Source organism: Chenopodium album, chromosome 10, assembly GCF_948465745.1.
Source record: "Chenopodium album chromosome 10, dcCheAlbu1.1, whole genome shotgun sequence".
Lineage (NCBI taxonomy): Eukaryota > Viridiplantae > Streptophyta > Magnoliopsida > Caryophyllales > Amaranthaceae > Chenopodium > Chenopodium album.
In genome coordinates this window covers 49,853,492-49,869,119 of record NC_137843.1, presented here as the reverse complement: position 1 = coordinate 49,869,119, position 15,628 = coordinate 49,853,492, and the positions used below count along the sequence as shown (strand labels likewise).

General features: G+C 31.3%; 1 protein-coding gene across 1 annotated transcript; it reads left to right on the top strand.

Annotated features, from left to right (window-relative positions):
- Nucleotides 1-1,097: 1,097 nt before the first annotated feature.
- On the top strand, nucleotides 1,098-15,529 carry LOC145564033 (protein FLOWERING LOCUS T 1-like). The gene is made up of 4 exons (XM_081624394.1): nucleotides 1,098-1,295; nucleotides 1,444-1,505; nucleotides 7,270-7,310; nucleotides 15,303-15,529. Exons 1-4 carry the CDS (start codon nucleotides 1,098-1,100, stop codon nucleotides 15,527-15,529), a joined length of 528 nt encoding a protein of 175 aa, XP_081480520.1.
- Nucleotides 15,530-15,628: the final 99 nt, after the last annotated feature.

The following is a 15,628-nucleotide window of genomic DNA, read 5'->3' as shown; positions in this document are numbered from 1 at the left end:
TTCATAAACCAATGTGTGGTGTATATCAAATTGTGTCGACCAAATAGGGACATGATAGTGTACATAGCATTGGTTCTAAATAATCAACAGTCACTTATTTTCTTTACATTAATGAATTGTAACGCATCAACAACCTATACATCATTGTAAGAAGTAAATAAATAAATAAATAAATAAATAAATAAACCTTGATGTCTTTAGCTAATTAAGAAATAAAGATATTCAATTTTAAATTTTAAATTTTAATTTAGTTTATAAATACGATTCTTTTTTAGTATATAATTGCTAAATTAACGCAGTAGTTTGCTTTATAATTTATTAAAATTCGTGCATTGCACGAGACTTTAGTTAATTAAGAAATAAGGGTGATTGAGTAGTGTAAGATAGAAGAAAGATCTATTGTGGAAAGCTGCATGTAATGTTATGGGGTATGATGGTAAAGATATTACGCCAAAAATAGAAGAAAAAGAAGTATGAAATAAAAAGGTTACAAATCTACAATCTCTTTTTGTTTCGATGACGATTTTCCTACTTTCTTTTCCTAATTTTTTTTCTTTCTATACTAGGATGCATCCATATGTGCTAATGCACAAGATATATCACATACCTAGCTCAATAGGAAAATGATGTCGCAACTTTTTATGTGAAACTAATTTTTAAAATTTTTTTAGGGTAAGAAAGGGTTAGTGCACCGAAATAAGAGAGAATAATTACGGGAGTATTTTCCACTAAATTTGTGTAACTAATCATTAACTTATGCCCAAACTTTAATTTGTTATATAATTATTTATAGCATTTTATGTTATATAAAACATATTGGATATTTATAGTGGATATCAGCCCCTCCTCCACTTGGCTTTTTATAATAGAGATATATGTAACATATTCACTTGTTCGTTTTCTCACATATACTGAAATATCATTTATTTAGGAACAGAGGGAATAAGTTTGATATCTTTATAAACCCTATAAATAGAACTCATTACCATACTCACTGTAGAACATAAGTGAACCAAAAAAGAGAGAGAGAGAAAAAAAAAAGTGTAGGTTCAAATTTTGTTAAATTGCCTATAAACGTACATATGTAATACAACTCTATGCCTAGTGGAAGAGATTCACTTGTTGTAGGACAAGTGATTGGGGATGTTTTGGATCCCTTTACAAGGTCGGTAGATCTCAGAGTTGTCTATGACAATAGAGAAGTCATAAATGCTAGTGAATTTAGGCCTTCTCAAGTTGTCAATCCACCAATGATTGAAATTCAGGGTAATGATCCTATGTCATTCTATACTTTGGTAAGTTCAACTCCCAATTCATATATATTTATATATAAAAAAATAATTGCTATTTTTTGTACCTTGGTAGTTGGTATAACATGCGACATACCTTAGGTTTATGTCATCTACTACCATATCTCATTGAATTTTATCAAAATATATGAAGGTTATGGTGGATCCTGATGCTCCAAGCCCCGGAAATCCATCCGAAAGAGAATACTTGCATTGGTAAGTGAATGCATGCTATGTACCCACTTCATGAACCGTAACAAGAGGTATGTGTTATGGTGGCTTGTCTAGTGTTGAAGTACTTACTATTCTATATGCTTAATTTTGGTAGCACCATATATGTAAACTTGGACATGCATATATAGTATATTTCGTTAAAAGACGACAATTTTACCTACATGTAGTCACAAATCATGTATAAGAAGTTGTGGAGTGAAACGTTGTCACATTAAATTCATCGTGTAGCTAATTTATTAAATTAATTTAGTTATTTTGTAGTTGGGGCTATTACATACGGTCATTAGACCAAAGTTGTGGTTAGTTAAAAAAAAATACTAACTTTATAGAAATGAAATATATAATAAAGATAAAAAAAATATTTAATCTGTATGAATTAAATTTTTTTAACAACTTGTATCAATTAATTTGTTGAATGAAACATATGTTTTTAAAACCAATACATGTAAGAAGGTCTTGTTAGGAAATCATATTATATTTATGTAAAACATACCCCTCAATAAATATATGTGTTATATAACGACTCTTACATGATTTATTTTATATAACAACTCCTACATGATTTATTTTATAAAACATACTCCTCAATAAATAAATATATATATATATATATATATATATATATATATATATATATATATATATATATATATATATATATATATATATATATATATATATATATATATATATATATCGTGCGCGTGTGCATTAAATTAAAAAAATATTCTTTTGAAAGCTCCTTATTAATGAGTGGATCTCAAATTCAACCAAGTTCTTTACTTCATCAATAAAAAATACGGAGTAATAAATTATTTTGACCGAGTTAAATTCCAAAATTAAAGTTCAAAGCTGTTTCTAACTTTTTTAGGAGACCAATTATACTGCTAAAAGATAGTCTTTCTTTCCAGTAAAAGAAACCCCGCTGAAGGTTAAAGCATAAATGAAATAGAATTCTTTAAATTCAATGATACTTTTATTTTTTTATTTTTTTTTATTTTTTTTACAAATAATTTAACCAAATTCTTCAACAAAATTTGAAGTGTTCGAATTTATTATACTTGTGTATTTAAGGGGGATTTGAATTTATGTTCTAAAATCTAAGCATGTTGCTGAAACAAAATTCATGGAGTGGCTATTACAAAAACTGATTTCATTCACCTTTAATCCATACCCTAATATATATATATATATATATATATATATATATATATATATATATATATATATATATATATATATATATATATATATATAAATAAAGTAGACATTTTTCGGGAGCATTTGGCGCGCCACATAAGAAAATATATTATTTTGTCCAATGAAAAATTAGATTAATAATTTATTTTAGAATTAAAAAATTTACTCGCCACCTAAGCAAAAGTGATGAATAAGATTTAAGAATTTTGACACATAGGTAAAAACAACGAATAGAGAATAATTAAAATTTAAATTATTTTTAAAAACCAATAATTATCTTCTCAAAAAAAAAAAGTAATAATTATCTTTTTTACATATATGGATGCAAATTTTTGATCGCAAATATCTTTTATCTCTCCCTAAAAAATATTGTAAAAGTTTAATTTTAATAATGTATTCATCGAGATGAATAAAACTATATCTCATATGACTAATTCTCCATAATTTTTAATAGTTAAACGATTACAAATGAGACTAATACTTTAAACAGAACGAGTATATTAAATAAACGCATAGGCAAAAGACTTATTTTGATAAAAAAAAAAAAAAGATTTGTCTTCTTTTTTAAATTAAAAATTTAAATTGTCACATAAGCAAAATTAGTGAATAAGGTTTGGGATTTTAAATTCAAGCATCACATAAAATAAATAAAACAACGAAAGATAACTTTATGGTTAAAATTAAAAAATTATCTTATGATATTAGGAATTTTATCCATATATTTAATGAATAATCTTCATAAATTTATAAAATTTTAAATTAAATAAAATGATTTAATAGAACCGTACGGGCTTACATCTAGTTGTAAATAAATTGGGCAAATTAAAAGGATAACAATGTATCCTGCGAGTAATAGATTTGGAAAAAGTGATATGCAAATAGTTGAAATGAAAGTTGAAAAAGGGGAAATTTAAAGTGAAAAAGCAACTAAAAAAGTTAGTTAAAAAAAAAAAAAAAAAACCGAAGAACTTGTACCTGATGCCATCAACTTCCCAATCCAACATGCGTTAAGCAATTCCGATCCGATCCACCCACTCTCACTCAATCAAGTGAAGTTACGTAGTATCCTGTACCCCGTTTTCTTGAGATTTTTAATTCAACAAATTTCAAAGAATATTTTCCAATTTTTTTTTTTTTTTTTTTTTTTTTTTTTTTTTTTTTTTTTTTTTTTTTTTTTTTTTTAACAAGTCCTAAATGACATTAAATTTCAATAATTAAAGTCATACGGCATCTACAATTGACAATTAATTATAATGAAAACGAATTTAACAAAAGCAAATAAGAATTAATCGGGGAAAGGCTAAGAATCCAAATACATAAATATAATAATTCGGCACATTCTCGATTTGTTGTCTTATACAACTTTTTGAGTGGATCCGTCGCCGCTTTCCAATTTTGTGAGAAAGTTAATTTTTGTGCTGATTTCGTAACCCGAATCTAAGTCATAATCAATCGTAGCCCCGCACAACCGGAGACCAAATAAAACCTTGTCTTTCGAAGGAGTGCGAAAAACCTTGTCTTTTGAACTAGATCGAAAAAACCTTGTCTCTCAAAGGAGATAAACCCTTTCTTTCGAGAGAGACATTATTGTAACCTAAGAAACAAAAAGTTTAAAAGAAAATAAAGATTGGGGCTATCTACTAGTGAAATCCGATGAAAGCCCCTTCAAAATAGACAATGAAGGCTAGAGTTTAGGAGAGAGAGGAAGCTAGAGTTTTTGCAAGAGGTTATCAATATTGATTGGAAGGCTTCCTTTCTAAATAAATATAAATGGGAACATAATACAAATAATAATTATTTAACACCATGCTAGTCCTTCAAAAAAAACAAAAAAAAGCGCCATGCCAAATTAAAAAAAATTATTATGAAATCATGTAAGAAAAATCTCAAAAATAAATAGATCAATAAACCCAAAAATATTGATATTTCATACTCAACATGTGAAAATAGGATAGTACATCAGGGTGCACCCGAAAGGCAGAAAGAACATACTAATGTTTGACAAAGCGCATACTTATGTTTGACAAAAAACATACCTATATATATATGTTTGATATGTTCTTTACATTATAACTTATGTTCTTTTAACATATGTTATTTTTAGTGCTGTCAAATTTCAAACCGAAACCGTTTAACTGCCCGAAACAAACCGACCCAAATGAGAACCGAACCGATTAAAAACCGTTTTTTTGAAACCGTAAAACGACCAGAACCATATGTGAATGAACCCGAAACCAAACCGATCCGAATAACGTTACACCGTATAAGAACCGAACCCGTTAATGAACCGAACCAATTCTAAACCGAACTGAAATCAAACCGAACCGAAAAGAACCGAACTGTTTCTAACCCGAAACCGCTTTCAACCCGAAATCGTTTAAACCGAGATAAAAACCGTTTACACCGAACCGTTAACAACCCGCGACCCATTTGCACCAAATTGTATATAAACCGAAACGTTTATAAACCGTACCGCCCGCAAACCGAATCGTTTATGAACCGGATCGCTTATAAACGAATCGGCTACAAACTGCTTACTATAAAGAGAATATCAAAATCAAGTTAAAATGTGTTTTAAATGAAATTTAATTATGCACACATGTATACTACCGATCGAGCATTATTATAAACTGAACCGAAAAAGAATCAAACTAGTTATAAACTGAACCGAAAAAGAACCAAACTAGTTATAAATTGAACCGAAAAAGAACCGAACCAGTTATAAACTAAACCGAAAAAGAACCGAACTAGTTATAAACTGAACCGAAAAAAAACCGAACTGTTTCTAACCTAAAACCGTTTCCAACCCAAAACTGTTTGAACCGGGATAGAAACCGTTTACACCGAACCATTAACAAACCACAACCCGTCTACACTGAACCGTTTACAACCCGGACTATTTACAAGCCGAACCGAATTAAAACCGCTCAAGAAATAACCGAAACCGAATTGAACTGATAACTATTTAAACCGAACTGAAACCGACCTGCGAGACACTTAAACCGATTTCAAACCGACCCGATTTAATACCGAACTGATTTCAAACTGAACCGAACCCGAACTGTCAAACCGTTTGACAGTGCTAGTTATTTTGAATTTTGAAATTTAATTTGAAAATGAAATCTTAAATTATTTTTAGTTGAAAATAATTTTAGAGAGAGAAAACTAAAATTATTATGGAAAGTTGAATTTTTGGAGAAAATAAAACTATTTTTGGTGAAATTTTATCTTTGGTAAAGATTTTTCCGTTAATGTGTAATTTTTCATGAAATTTTAATAAAGTTTTTATCATATTATTTTTGTAATGTCTTCCTGTTCTTTTGTAATGCATGTTATTTTTCAAAAACCTTAATGTTTTTTTTCAAACTACTGTATATTCTTTCCGCCTTTTTTATTTAACCGGGTGCATCATGCACATGGTGCACAGATCATGCATTACTCAACATGCTTGCATTAATTACTTCTTTAAATTCTTTCAAAAAAAAAAAAAAAAACTTCTTTTAATACAAAAATATTTTCTACAGTAAAGTATATGATTACTAGCATAAATTTTCATCTCAACGCTAATATTTTTCAAAATTTTGTTTATGAATTATCTCTAATTCTAATAAACAAATACTGTAGTACTTTTCTATACAAAAAAATTCCTCCCAATGTATCACACATTAACAAAGAGCTTTTTAAAACTTCATATGATCTTAAGGGGCGTTTGGTATGACTAATGAAAATGGAGCGGAAAGGAAACACCTAAATGGGAGGAAAGAAATTATTTAACTCTTACATTTCTATTTGTTTGATTTAATCATGAAAAGAAATAATCACTTAAACCTATCTTCCTTTATTTTTGTTTGAGGAGAGTAAGTGCAATTAGGGGTGTACACCGGTCACCGGATTGGACCGGTTTGCACGGACCGGCAACAGACCTGAATTTTATGGTCCTTGTTCGATTCGGTCAAAACCGGTCCGGTTTACAGTCCGGGTTTTTGTTTATACATCCCTAAGTGTAATTGTCACCTTAGATTTTAGAGAGGTAACAAATGGGTGGAAACCATTATCCTTTAGTAATGGTAATTGAGTATCGTTACCCAAACCTTCTAATCAAACACTTGGTAATGATAATAATTTATTTGAATCCGTTTCCAATCAAAAAACACCCCAACCATTAAGAAAGATGGCCATATATATAAGTGACTTCCTAGCCAGAGAAGAACAACAGGAGCATTATGCTCTTAATATATTGCAATAAAAAGAACCGGAGGAAATATAGTTTATAAGTTTTTTAGGGTAGTACTGTAGCTTTGGCATACATTAATAAAACTTTTTTTTTTTGTTTTTTTTTTGGAAGGAACGTTAATAAAACTTCATTGTTACACATTACATTTTAGGTTTCATATATTTATACTCCGTATTTTTTTTTTTTTCACTACCACCTAACTGTAATTTGCTCTTTTGGTCACTGATATATAATGCAATATACTAATGTAGTTAATTTTTTTTTTTTTTTTTTTTTTTTTTTTTTTTTTTTTTTTTTTTTTTTAATATTCAGGTTAGTAACTAACATACCGGCTACTGGAGGCATAAGTTTGGGTAAGTCAATTTGATACCGATTTTGAATGTGTCAAATAAATCCGACATGTAAAAGTTTTGTGTAGAACGAACTCACGTGAGTCCGGTCATACAAACAGAAGAAAAAAAATTGAGGAAAAAAAATCTTAATGGTAAGAAATAGGATAATAATAGTCAAATATTAGATTATAATGGTCAGAAATTAGATTATACTAGTTAGATATTAGATTATAAATATCAGATACTATATTATAATTGTCAGAAAATAGTTATAAATATCAGAAAATAGGTTAAATATATCAGAAATTACATTATAATGGTCAGGTATTAAAACCCCTCATTTCTTCCTCTCTTTCTCTTTCCTCTTTTTCTGCAACTCATATTTTCTCTCTCCTCCATAAAAATGGTGAGACCACAATTTGCACCACCAAGTCACCAACAATGCTGGCCTTCTCGATTTTTCGATGGTTCTCCAGTGGACCACAACCGTAGTCCTGAGAATTACCGCGGCGGCAGCTTCGCTGTACTCGCCGTGGGTTCAAAAGCCCTCCTCGGCAATTACCCCCTGCTGGCGATAACTGAGGTTTTCATCATCCTCTCATTGGTGGGCCTCCTGGAGGGTCCTGGTTTCGATTAGAGAAGAGGTTTCTTCAATTGATGAGGTAAGGATCCGAATAAGGAGAAGAGAGAAAATGTGAAAAAATGGTGATGAATGAAAGATTGTAAAAATGGAGGAGAGAGAAAATGGAGGTGGTGTGCTTAAAGGTTATAAACTGGACTCACGTGAGTCCGTTCTACGCAAAACCTTCTCATCGGACATATTTGAAACGCATGCATGCAACTAGCTAGTTTTATTTTTTATTTTTTTATTTTATTTTTTAAAGTGTGTTGGTCCGTTTTTTTGAAAGAGATGTTCCTTTAAGAAATTTCATGAAATACTTAAAAATTTAGTCATGTCCCATTCACCTTATTCAAGACTAGGTCGAATTCTAAAGGAAAATATTATTCCCTACTAGTAAGTACAGTTCAAGTTAAATTTAATAAGTTTACACTTAATTTATTCAGTTTTAATTTTGACTTTTGACTTTATTTACAAACTTTATTTTGATAATTAATAATTTATTACTATTGACTATTTTGATAAGTAGTACTACCTCCATTTTATATTTTTTGCAATTTTGCAATATTTTATATTTCACAAATAATATCCAAAGTGCAAAAAATTATGAAACGGAGGTAGTAAATTATAAGCATGAACGCGAGATGATGATATATTGATTGATTTTAATGTATATTTTCAAAATATCATTTTTTTTTTTAATAATTTGTATTTATTGATAATTACATATGGTATATTGATAACTTGACAGGGGTGGTAAAAGAAACTTGTCAACTAAAAGAGGAAGTATAATGATTAATAGATAGAGTCTAATATTATTCAAACTATTTATATTATTTGAATTAATAAAAATAATTTAAACCGTAAATAAGTAAAGTGTGAATAAAAAACCCTTTTTTTTTTTTTTTTTTTTTTTTTTTTTGAATTTAGCCTTATGTGTCTATGAATCTATGATAGTATTAGAAGATGATGTCTCAACAGGTATATCTATTCTACATCTACTGTAGAATTTTCACTGTTGCTATTGATGTGCTCTCTTTATACCGAAAAGTGTATTATGCATCAAATAAAAAGGTCTCAATTTCCAATTTTTGCTTAAACTTAAGAGTAGATGAGTAATTTAGGGCATGTTCTGATTGACTGAACTGAGTTGAAATGAACTGAATTGAGCTGAAATGAACTGAATAGACTTTATTGGAGCTGAACTAAACTGACCTGAACCGATTATTTTATGAGAGAAGGAAATTAAGATAAGAACTAAACTGATCTGAACCGAATATTTTGTTGAGGATTACACTAAAACAAGGGTCACAAAGATGAAGGAAATTAACAACAATCTAAAACCTTCGAGGCGTGAACGATATCACTTTCCCAAAGTAATATTTCGACCCTAATTAAACACACCGGGTATCACAAAATTTACTTGGAGATACAACGAAGACAACCACAATAGTGTGTAGTTTATTTGTGGTCTAATGTAAACAAAACTTTTAATAATTTATGATGATGATAATACAAGAAAAACGAATGCAATACAAAAGAATAAAAATAAAGTTACTGTCTTTTTCATCATATGTTACTAGAACATATATATAGCAAAGCAAATAATCTGCTAGCACCGTTTGGTAAATGTCAGATACTTTGTGATGTCTTGTATGAGTGGATAATGACAACCATTCTCAAGAATCTTAACTTCCATTTAAGCCAAATGATGCAATATAATTTAGTATCACAAGTCCATAACTGTCACTTGGTATTACTTGGTTTCAACCGTCACTTAGCATTATTTGGCCATTTGTGCCAAATGATACAAAGCATTATATAGCCAAATCATACGATTAAATCCAAAGACAACAGTTAATTATAGTCATTTGCTTTAACTACCTATTTATTTAATTAATAATACAACACCTTAACCTAAGTAAATTAATTAAATAACATGAAAGTAGTCTACAATTCTCTAAATAATTCAACAATCCTCCCCCATTTAGAGAATTAATCTAGACTCATTGCATAAACATCATCATCATAATTAACAATCTTTTGCATAAATGAAAGTGTACAAAGACTTGAACTTCCACTTAGTATAATATACAATTCAAGAATCGGTATCCAATTGGTATCGTTAAACGTTTGAACCAATAGCAATACATATTAGAAACTTGAAGATATTACACACACTAGATCAAATAACTTGAATATATTTTATACTTGACACTTTGTAGCCATATGTCCATATCTATTCATAAGTACATCAAAGCTATGCCCAAATAACTTCTTGAAGCGGCCAAACCTCGTACTTATATAGGTAGATCTTTCATTAACATGCTCCTGTGACAAAGCACAATGTCAAAAAATCTATTAAGATAAACAACCTCTTTTCATCACAGTAAAACTGGAACTTACCTAGGATGAATATCAAGTTCCCAATCATCAAATAAGGAAATTAATCTTATTGAACTTAAGACCCAACGTCTTATCGGGCGTTAAGTTAAGATTTCCTTATTCGTGATTATTATAAGGCTCCAATCCCAAATTGATTGCCATCCTTTTATTAACATCTCGTGCCAATGCTTTTGTGAAACAATCGGCTAGATTAAACCTCGTTCGAACATAGTCAATAGTGATCACACTATCTTTGATAAGTCCTTGGATGTAACTATGCCTTACACCAATGTGCCGTGACTTACCATTATACACTTGGCTATATGCCTTAGCCAAAGTTGCATTGTTATCACAATGTATCACTATTGGTGATATTGGTTTTGGCAACAAAGGTATCTCATACATGAGATCCTTCAACCATTCAGCTTCTTTACCATCCGAATGTAATGCAATGAACTCCGATGCCATTGTGGAGTCCGCAATGCAAGTTTGTTTCTTAGAAGCCCATGAAATAGCACCTCCACCATATAGGAAAACCCATCCACTTGTGGAGGAGTGATCTTTATTAGAGATCCAACTTGCATCCGAATATCCTTCTATGACCGAGGGATATCCACTATAAGACAAACCATAATCCATGGTTTTCTTCAAGTACTTCAACAAACGTCGAATTGCTTGCCAATGTAGCATACTAGGATTACTAGTATATCGACTTAGTTGACCAACTGCATAAGCAATATCCGGTCTAGTACTTGTCATGGCATACATCAAACAACCTATTACTCTTGCATATTCTTGTTGTGAAACTGCATTACCTTCATTAGGTATCAACTTTATGCTAGGATCCATAGGTGTTGAATAAAGAGAAGTCGAAACATCATTAACATTGAATTTCTTAAGCACTTTCTCAATGTAATGAGATTGTGATAAGATTAACTTTCCTTTTTCTCTCTTTATTCTTATGCCCAAGATGACATCTGCTTCTCCCATGTCTTTCATGGAAAACTGTGAACTAAGGAAGGATTTTGTCATTTCAACTTGTGACAAATCCGTTCCAAAGATCAACATGTCATCTACATATAGACAAATTATGACACCTTGACCGTTGTCATCAAATTTGCTATACATACACTTGTCTGAATTGTTTAGCTTGAATCCATTAGACAACACAACCTCATCAAATTTTTGATGCCATTGCTTAGGTGCTTGATTAAGCCCATACAAAGATTTAATCAACTTGCAAACTTTTCCTTCTTGACCTTCTACAACAAACCCTTCCGGTTGTCGCATGTAAACCTCTTCTTCTAGATCTCCATTCAAGAATGCTGTCTTGACATCCATTTGATGGATCACAAGATTATTGATAGCCGCAAGTGCTATCAACAATCTAATAGTTGAAATTCTAGCAACCGGTGCATATGTATCAAAATAATCGATACCAGGCTTTTGCGTAAAACCTTGTGCCACTAATCGAGCTTTGAACTTTTCAACCGCTCCATCAATCCTCAATTTCTTTTTGAAGATCCATTTGCACCCTATTGGTTTACATTTTGGTGGTAAATTAGCTAACACCTAAGTATTATTTCCCATGATGGATTCCATCTCATCATGAATAGCTTCTTTCCAAAATGGAGCATCACGAGACCTCATAGCCTCATCATAGGTCAAAGGATCATCTTCCACAATAAAAATGTATGGAAATTGTGTTGTAACAAAATTCCTTGATCCCTCAACTAAGTACACATGAAAGTCCGGGCCAAAAGATTTTTCTTTCCTAGCCCTCTTATTTCTCCTAGGTTGAGATGATGATGTAGATGCCTCATCAAAATGATCTTGGTCATCTATTACTTGATCAAATTCAATTTGGTCAAAATTTTGAGCAACGTTATTTGGAGTTACATCCTTTGGTCTAGGAATTGATGAATATCTATTTTCATCAAACAATGCATCTCTAGACTCAATGGTGGTATGAACCGACCAATAGTCATTTTGTTCTATCACATAGAACCTATAGGATTTGCTATGTTCCGCATATCCTATAAAAATGCATTCCACTCCTCTTTCACCTAATTTTTTACGTTTAGGTTCTGGCACTTTTACTATTGCCCTACAACCCCAAACTTTGAGATGACTCAAATTTGGTTTCCTTTTATACCATAGCTCATATGGGGTTACCTCATTCCTTTTCATTGGAACTCGGTTTAAAATGTAACAAGCGATTAATACTGCTTCTCCCCAAAATCCATCACTCAAACCCGAATAGGATAACATGGAATTAACCATTTCTTCTAAAGTCCTATTCTTCCTTTCCGCTACACCATTTTGTTGTGGTGTATATGCCGCGGTTGTTTCATGTACTAATCCTATAGATTGAAAATAACTTGGATTATAGTATTCGCCACCTTTATCAGTTCTTAACCTTTTAATCTTTTCATTTGTTTGCAATTCTACTTCATTCTTGTAGATTTTAAATTTGTCAAGGGCTTCATCCTTAGAAAACAATAAGTAAACATAGCAAAATCTTGAAAAATCATCAATAAAAGTTGCTAAATATTTTTTATTTCCTAAGGAAGGAGTGTTATGAAAATCACATAAATCACTATGCACTAATTCAAGCAATGAAGTATTCTTTTCTACATTGTTAGGAAATGGTTTCCTTGTAATTTTTGTTAGCATGCATGTTCTACACTTCTCTATCCTTGGATCAAACAATGGAATTAAATCATGCTTAGACATAAAGTAAAGTTTCTTATAATTAACATGTTCAAGTCTAACATGCCATAGAGAAGAATTATCATTTACAACATACACATTGTCCCTAACATTATTACAAATACTTAATTTAAACATTCCATCATACAAATAACCAAGTCCTACAAACATACCACCTTTAGATAAAATAAATTTGTCCGACTCAAATACCATCTTAAAACCTAAACGATTCAAGGTAGCACCGGATACAAGATTTCTCCTAAGTTCGGGAGCATACAACACATCCCTAAGAATTAGAGATTTGCCCGAGCTAAATATTAATTCTACTTGTCCCTTGCCTAAGACCTTTGCGGTTGAATCATTCCCCATGTAAAGAATCTCCTCAGTGGTAACTTCAACGAAAGATTTGAACAAAGAACGATCCTTGCAAACATGTCTCGATGCTCCTGAATCGATGTACCATGATGTATCACCCTGTACACAAAGAATTTCAGAAATCACATACAAATAACTCACTAAAGAATTAAATGAAACTTGTGTACAAGAATTACCTTGCTTGTCATGGGGTTGGCTTGACTCACCTTTCCCACCTTGAGCTTTCCTTTTGCTCATCTTTTTCTTCCAAATTGTGCAATCTTTTTTGAAATGACTGGGCTTTCCACACACCCAACAAGCACGAGGCTTTGGTGCATCACCATCAACCTTAGGCTTCTTACCTTTGCCTTTGTTTGAGTCTTTACCCCTCTTTTTGTCATTTGACTTTGAGTCCTCCACCACATTAATGGTAGAAGTCGGATTTGCATCCTTTTGACCATCATGAAATCGAATTCCCTCTTCAATCCGAATATGGGAAGCCAATTCATCAACATTTATTTCATCCTTCTTATGCTTTAAAGTGTTTCTAAAGTCTTTCCATGAAGGTGGTAATTTATCAATGATAGAAGACACAACAAAAGTCTCATCCATACTAATGTCATGTTGTTTAAAACTTCCTAAAATTCTTTGTAATTCATGAAATTGTTCCATGATTGGCCTACTATCAACCATCTTATAATTATTAAAATTACTAACAAGAAATTTCTTACTCGAAGCATCTTCGGCCATATATTTTGATTCTAAATCATCCCAAAGAATTTTAGCAGACTCATAAAATTGATAGACATCAAACAAGTCATCAGACATACCATTGAGAATGTGTCCTCGGCATATGTAATCATCGTTTTCCCATTTGTTCCTCTTTCTAGTGTTTTCTATTGCCTCATTTTCTTCCTCTAAAGGCTTCGGGGTAGTGAGGACATAGGCCACACCAAGAGATGTCAATAGGAAGTGCATTTTCTTTTGCCATCTTCGAAAACCCACGCCCTCGAACTTATCCAATTTTTGGAAATTTGATGTCAATTCCTTAATGGTGGCCATCTTTGTAAGAATATTACTTTGGATTGTTGAGGATTTCACTAAAACAAGGGTCACAAAGATGAAGGAAATTAACAACAATCTAAAACCTTCGAGGCGTGAACGATATCACTTTCCCAAAGTAATATTTCGACCCTAATTAAACACACCGGGTATCACAAAATTTACTTGGAGATACAACGAAGACAACCACAATAGTGTGTAGTTTATTTGTGGTCTAATGTAAACAAAACTTTTAATAATTTATGATGATGATAATACAAGAAAAACGAATGCAATACAAAAGAATAAAAATAAAGTTACTGTCTTTTTCATCATATGTTACTAGAACATATATATAGCAAAGCAAATAATCTGCTAGCACCGTTTGGTAAATGTCAGATACTTTGTGATGTCTTGTATGAGTGGATAATGACAACCATTCTCAAGAATCTTAACTTCCATTTAAGCCAAATGATGCAATATAATTTAGTATCACAAGTCCACAACTGTCACTTGGTATTACTTGGTTTCAACCGTCACTTAGTATTATTTGGCCATTTGTGCCAAATGATACAAAGCATTATATAGCCAAATCATACGAATAAATCCAAAGACAACAGTTAATTATAGTCATTTGCTTTAACTACCTATTTATTTAATTAATAATACAACACCTTAACCTAAGTAAATTAATTAAATAACATGAAAATAGTCTACAATTCTCTAAATAATTCAACATATTTTATGAGAGAAGAAAATTAAGATAAGAACTAAACTGAACTTAAATTATTAGAGCTGAATTGAAATGAATTGAAAATAAGTTAAAGAGAACAAGCCCTTAATATAGTTAGTAACCGTTAATGTATCAACTTTGATATACTATATATGTTACTGTAAAACAGGGCAAGAAATCGTGGCATACGAAAATCCAAGGCCGTCGTTGGGCATACATCGACTTGTATTTGCTGTATTTTGTCACTCAGGGAGTCAAATAATCGGTGCACCAGGGTGGCGTCCGAATTTCTTCATTAGGAAATTTGCTGAAGTTTACAATCTTGGCTCGCCTGTGGCTGCAACATACTTCACTTGTCAAAGAGAAGGCGGTTACAGAGGAAGGAGGCGAAGCTAGGCTTGCTTGGAATAATGATGCCTTAAACTCTTCTTTTTTTTTGGAGCATCATGCATTTTGTTATTGTGTTCAACAAAACCATCATGTTGGCTATTCTAG